We start from the raw sequence: 6,418 nt of genomic DNA, 5'->3' as shown, positions 1-6,418 counted from the left end.
ATACCGCTGTACGTCGAAATTTCAAATTCAAATGTATTCGATAAGATGTTAGTATTCATAAATCAGTAAAATTCGTGTTGAGGTTTTATTTTATATGATACAGTGTGAATCTACTGTAATGCATTAGTATGCAAAAGGCAAGAGTATAAACATTTTCTAGTATCGATATCTATATGATCACGAAAAAACATTATATAATTTATATCCGGATTCATATGCCGATTTAGATATCAATAAAAACAAAGCTGCATAGTTTGGGGGATGGGGTTCTAATGAGTCTGGTGAAATTAAAAGAAGGAACCCCACATTTGCATTCAAACTAGATGTACTTCAAAATGAATTCATTTCTGCTCTGACTGAAAGCATGATTCTAAATCCGGGAACGAATCTTGCATACAAAATAATGGTATTCGCCGACGACCGTTACCGGTTCTAAAAATTATGTCGTTATGGGGGATACGTTAAAACGCTTTATTTCACTTAGACGCTTGTAAACACTGAAATGGAAAGAGAAACTTACGTAAAGTTTTCCGTCTCTCGACTCAAAGACGAGTTAAAGAAAAAAGGAGCCACCACGAGAGGCAGAAAAGCCGACCTTATAGACAGGTTTGTAGTTTCATACCTCATAGCCGTTATTTTCGTTTGTAATATTTCAACAAATTCGTAGCTCTGCACCCATGCAGACGACGGAGGATGTTTACGCCGGCATGATTATGCCTAGATATTGTTTTGATGCTCAGTGCGACAATTCTTTTATCAAAATGCATCAAAATTCAATAAATTAATGTGATATAAGTTATATTTATGTCATCAATTATACGTAATAATTATAGTACTATACGGACTGTTGTTATTGTAATACATGATACAATGGCATTCACTGACATATACTAGTACGTCTTGGTACCTAATATTTTTTTTTATGGGAAGTGGACATTGTACAGTACTTTATTGTAAGCTTAAGGCATATGATAGAAATAAAGATTTCAAGAATGACCCAATTCATATACCTGAGCCTTTGGAAGTTGATTGGCCAACGAGGGGATTTCAACAGCTCCAGGAATCACATAAAGAAGAAATCCCAGAGATATGCATTGAACAGATAGACATGTATTTTGTACATAGATTAGCAGGTTTGTTCTTATAATTTACTTGTATGATTAAGAACAACATTTTTGTAAAACATACATCTAACATTAGGAGTCATTTAATGAATGTGCAATATCTTATAGAATAATTTGTACATATATATAATTATGTGTTTATGAGTAAATAAATTTTAAAATCATGAGCTTGTACTTATGTGTAGGTGACAGACAAAGCACTGGTGATGTCAAGGCTATCGAGAAAGGAAGGCTGCTTGTTGAAAGTGATAGAGTCTTGGCTGTTTCATATTTAAAGGAAGATAATTCCCTGTTCTTTACAGGCATTGTTGGCGCAGCCATGAAAACAAAGGCAAGTATTACATTTAATTTGTGGATATAATATACATTGTAGTACTAATTGTACATGTACCATGTATGTTATCAGTTATTTTCTCTTATTTTATTACTTTGTACTGAGATATTTTTGTAAAAATAACTAAAAAAAATTATATTACCCAGAATACATGTATGTATTTCAAATTAAAGGTAACATACAACTTCAAATTAAAATTTGACAAAAACTCGGGAGACATCTTGAACAGCCATTGTGAGTGTCCTGCAGGACGAGGTCCCCATGGAACTTGCAAGCATCTTGCTGCTGTTGCCATAGTTTTACTCTCTTGTTCTGAAGGAAAAGGTTTGAGGATTCAGAGATCATGCACAGAAAACCTGCAGACATTTCATAAACCCAAACATTCATACTCAGGTAAAAATACATGAATATTATGTGATGTTCCATGATGAACAGAAGCAATAGTTTTATGACCATATATTGAATCAAGTACAATAATTTATTTTTTTCCACATGTTTAACATATTCAAATTTTGATATAGGTTCACCAGTCAAAGCTGAAGATCTGCCCAGGAAGCGGAATCTGACTGATGATTTTTTAAATGATCCCCGCCCTGAACATCTAAAAGGTGTAGCTGGTTACCCGGATAGGGTTCGCAATATGGTCTTAAACCATTGTGCAGAGACCTCAGACAATCTGACATACAGATATCTCATCGAGAAAGCAAATATTCAGGTAAACATAAGCATGAAAATGCATTACTCACACAAGCAAGAATCTCACTTAATGTCCCTGTACATCGCTAATTATAAGCAGCGTCAAGTCAAAAGTATCTCGCTAGTGAACTTATAGCAAGCTATATTAGTAATGCATATAAAATGTTGATTTTAAAATTATAAGTCTGTTAATCTAAAGCAGTAAGTAGTGATGGGTAAAACTGCACATATAAAATAAAGTGTTTAATAACAAACAAACTGTAACACCTTTTGTTTCACTAGGCAGCAGTATTGGACCATGATTATTTGGAAAGACCCTTCACAGAGTATTGGGTTCAACGAGCTGTTGAGGTAGGTCTTTTGTTAATTGGCTCAAACTGCATTTCAACAAAATTAAATTTTATGACATTTGTGCAAATGTTGTATATGTGTTAAAATAAGATATAATGTGCAATGTAAATTGATTGCAAGGATTTTTTCTCATGTTCATATGTATTACTAATACCATGCAATTTTATACTACAAAACACAGTACAAGATATATGGTTTTTGTTATATACAATTTTTTAAAGGTAACAGCAGATAAAGTAGTTGCCATTGAGGAGCAGACACGTGGACAAGCCAGCTCAAATAATTGGTTCAAGGAGAGATCATGGCGGATCACAGCCTCAAGATTTGGAGATATCTGTTTAGCTAAAGATAGGCATAATAGGCAGAAACTCTGCGAGTCTCTATACCAGCCTTCTGCTGCTGTATTTCGCAGTGAAGCTCTAGTCCATGGACGTACCTACGAGACACGTGCTATTAGGTATGTTTTAGTGGGAGCTAGTCAGACAATCACGTGTACAGCAGAGACCTAGTTTGTGAATCTTAACGCTCTATATAAGCATTGGTCAAATCAGTAAATTATTATTTACATATATTATATGCCTTTTCTTATTTTTATCTCTCATTACAGATCCTTTGAAAGAGAGACTGGCCAAGGTGTTCAAAGATGTGGTTTCTTTGTTGATATGGATCGACCTTACTTGGGGGCATCACCGGATGGACTCGTTGGCAATGATGCACTAATTGAAGTCAAATGTCCCTTTGCTGGTCGCTTTGAGAAGATTCAGCCTGGAAAGTACTTCCCATATCTAACAATGGACTCTGTAACTGGTGAAATGAAATGAAACCCACCTCTAAATATTTTTTCCAAATACAAGGCCAAATGCTTATTGCCAAAAAACAAATTTGCTATTTTGTTGTATACACTTTCAAAGATTTGTTCATCCAGAAAGTACATATTGATGTAGAATGTTGCCAGAATTCTCTTCTTCCAAAGCTTGATGTATTCTATGATAAATTTTTCATGCCATACTTGTTATCATTGCTGTAAAGTGGAAGCATATATGCAGACTTGTGTAAAAGTTTCTTCTAAATGATTTATCGAGACAGTTCATTTTTTTTATACAGAATCTTTTTTGTATTCATGATTTGATTAGAGTCTGCAAATGATTCTTCATGTTTTTTTGCCTAAGTTTCTGCCCAGAATGCCAATCAATTTCAGATGAAATACATTGCATATCCATGATATGAAATTTTCTGTATTGACAATATACATGTAACAATGCATAGATGTTGGTTATATAAAGTGTTAAACTTTTTAAATTGATTTTTAAAAAAAGATATTGTACTTTGACCCTTTCAAGGTAAATAGCTTTTACACTTAAAAGTTGATATGTCGACCAAGATCCTTGTATGATGTATCCCTTTGAATATTGACAGCACATGTTGCATAAAGGATACAAAAAATGTACGATACATTTAAAACTTGTAAGCAGAAATATGAACACAACTCTCAAGGGATTCACTGTATGTGCAGGGCATACATTTATTAAACTTAGACATGTATGCATGTACATTTTGATATACTACTGGCACATGTTTAAGCACTTTTATCAACAATGCAATTCCTAAAATTTGACAACATAAAACAAATGTACACAATTCTGGAAGCTAGGGGGATTTTTGACATTGGTAGCTCATGTTTCAAAATTTTGAACCTCTTTGCAATCAAAATCACCCTCTCTACATGAATACGTTTTGAGGCAACTCGCCTATCTCTAACTATTTCTTCGGAGTCAAGTTGGCTTTTGCCCTTGAGAAACGTAGGTGTATTAATAAAAACATTCTGATTCTCAAATAAATCTTGAACAAGAATTCCCCGATCTGCCATAATGCTGTCACCAGCATCAAATTTGCCTACATCTAGCAGAGTAGAGTGTTCAATGATTTGTCTGTCAGACACAGAGCCCCCATAATTAGAGGATACATAAGATACTGCTCCATTTGGAGTTACACCTACCATGGTTTTCAACGTGTTTTTGTGTTTATAAGAAGACCATGTTTTGGATTGTGCCTCAACATTTGATGGTTTGTGAATTGGTTGCTCGGTTGCATCTAAAATTACGCATGTATTGGGAAACTTTTTAGCAAAATCTGTTGGCATATGTTCTTTAATGATGTCTTTAGAAGGCCAGAATTGTTCCTCTAACTCTTTTAATTGAAAATACAAAAAGTTAATCCAAGTTGTTACAATTTTAGAAACAGTAGATTCACAGACTTTAAAGAGCATAGCAAGTTCCACATCTTCTTTTGCTTGTCTGAGTTTCATCAGAGTTAAAAACAACTGATCTTGTGGACTTAATAAGCCACATTTGTAATTCAAGTCAAAAGCTGCTGGCCCAAGAATATTAAAGAGAAGCATGAAATGATCATAGCCATTCAAACCAGTGTAATAAGAAAGCATCTTAGTGTCCAGTTTCATACCTTCAATTGAAAATCTACCTAAGGTAGGTATGTCACACTGGATTTCTTTCTCAGCTGTTGAACACATTTCTTCTGGCATGGATGTGGACATACTTGTAGATGACTGATCTACGACAACTTTGTGATGTACAATCAATTCATCCATATATATGGGCAGGTCTTCAATCATTGGAGTACATGTATCTTGAGTAGACTCTCGCAGCCTCTTTCGCTTAGCTCTGTCAGATTCCTGGGTAGTACTGGTATTCTTGAAGTCAAAAACAGAGGGCGCAGCTCCATACTTAAGTCGTCTTCGTTCACCTGTCACAAATTGAATATGTTACAGGAATGTTGGTTGTAAGTTATACTTTATATTTAAAAGCTTTAAGATTCGCTAATTATAAACTAGATTTGTTATAATTGATTTACATAAATAGTCATGTAGCAAATTCAACCTTGCATTTTTAGCAGTCACTTCTACTGTAAAAAATATTAGGTGGGGGGGGGGGGGGGGGGTCACCAAATATATGAAAATAACACCAGAAAATGGTGATTGTTAATGTGGAGACCCAATCTAATTAAAATTAGATCTTCCATCCGCTCCCCAGTGATAGTATATATACATATATGGTATCATAGCACTCTTTCATCCTGTAACGTTTTATCAAAGCAGTATATGTCTCGTCATATAGCCTAGTATTATATTAAATGAATACTGTGATACATACCACATGTCAGTAGTTGCACCTGAAAAAGAGTAAAAACAAACCACAAAGCAACGCATTCAAGAATGTAAAAAAGAACGTTATCAATACACGAATACAAGACAAAATGAAGAAACTTTATAAATCAATATTTGAAAGAAGGAAAAATTCAAACAATTCAACAAATCAATTGACGATGCAGCTTTATATAACTGATTGATAGGACCTCGATCTAACCTGATTCGGTGATTTTGTAGTCATCTTCTGTGAAGTGTATATGGCAAACAACGTCTTCTTTTCCTGGGTTCCATAATTTTTTTGTTTTCCTATCCATCCGTTTGATCGCTACCCTCCATTTCAAGAGTAATTCCTGATCTGTGGGAAACTTGTGACCCCAAAACCACCACAAAGTGGAACACAACAATATTTCACATTGTTTACTTCAAGCGTCTAATTGATAAAGCGTTTTCAGTATCCCCCATAAACCGTGACTAATATTTAAAACCGGAAACGGTGCTGGCGTAAACTATTAATAAGGGAACACATAAATTCGAGCTCCTTTGGAATTTAATGAAATGCAGATATGTACCTTTCTTTCAACACGAATTGATATGTTGTTTCAGGCACGTATACAGGGGGTTGAGGTGGGCAGGGAGGCTGAGCTGGTCTGCTCTCCCCACTTTTTTGACAATTTACTTTTTTCCGTTATTCTAACATACAAAGTCAGTATTTTCTACATGCACAGTTTAAACTGATATATATATATATAT

General features: G+C 34.6%; 2 protein-coding genes across 3 annotated transcripts; one reads left to right on the top strand and one right to left on the bottom strand.

Annotated features, from left to right (window-relative positions):
• The first annotated feature begins 395 nt into the window (after window positions 1-395).
• Window positions 396-3,800, top strand: LOC130051865 (uncharacterized). Its single transcript, XM_056154834.1, has 7 exons — window positions 396-1,133; window positions 1,310-1,455; window positions 1,632-1,851; window positions 1,980-2,173; window positions 2,437-2,505; window positions 2,727-2,962; window positions 3,113-3,800. Exons 1-7 carry the CDS (start codon window positions 863-865, stop codon window positions 3,324-3,326), a joined length of 1,350 nt encoding a protein of 449 aa, XP_056010809.1. The 5' UTR covers window positions 396-862; the 3' UTR covers window positions 3,327-3,800.
• Window positions 2,108-6,147, bottom strand: LOC130051866 (uncharacterized). 2 transcript variants are annotated; one of them, XM_056154836.1, is made up of 4 exons: window positions 5,886-6,147; window positions 5,673-5,691; window positions 4,966-5,265; window positions 2,108-2,531 (listed from the first exon to the last, which is right to left on the bottom strand). In XM_056154836.1, exons 1-4 carry the CDS (start codon window positions 5,907-5,909, stop codon window positions 2,527-2,529), a joined length of 348 nt encoding a protein of 115 aa, XP_056010811.1. In that variant the 5' UTR covers window positions 5,910-6,147; the 3' UTR covers window positions 2,108-2,526. The 2 variants fall into 2 exon arrangements, with proteins under 2 accessions (XP_056010811.1, XP_056010810.1); XM_056154835.1 differs by lacking the exon at window positions 2,108-2,531 and having other exon boundaries at window positions 4,002-5,265; window positions 5,886-6,092.
• Between the last annotated feature and the right edge of the window lie 271 nt (window positions 6,148-6,418).

Source organism: Ostrea edulis, chromosome 2 (assembly GCF_947568905.1).
Source record: "Ostrea edulis chromosome 2, xbOstEdul1.1, whole genome shotgun sequence".
Lineage (NCBI taxonomy): Eukaryota > Metazoa > Mollusca > Bivalvia > Ostreida > Ostreidae > Ostrea > Ostrea edulis.
The sequence above is the reverse complement of the archived record's forward strand: the minus strand, read 5'-3'. Positions and strand labels throughout refer to the sequence as shown.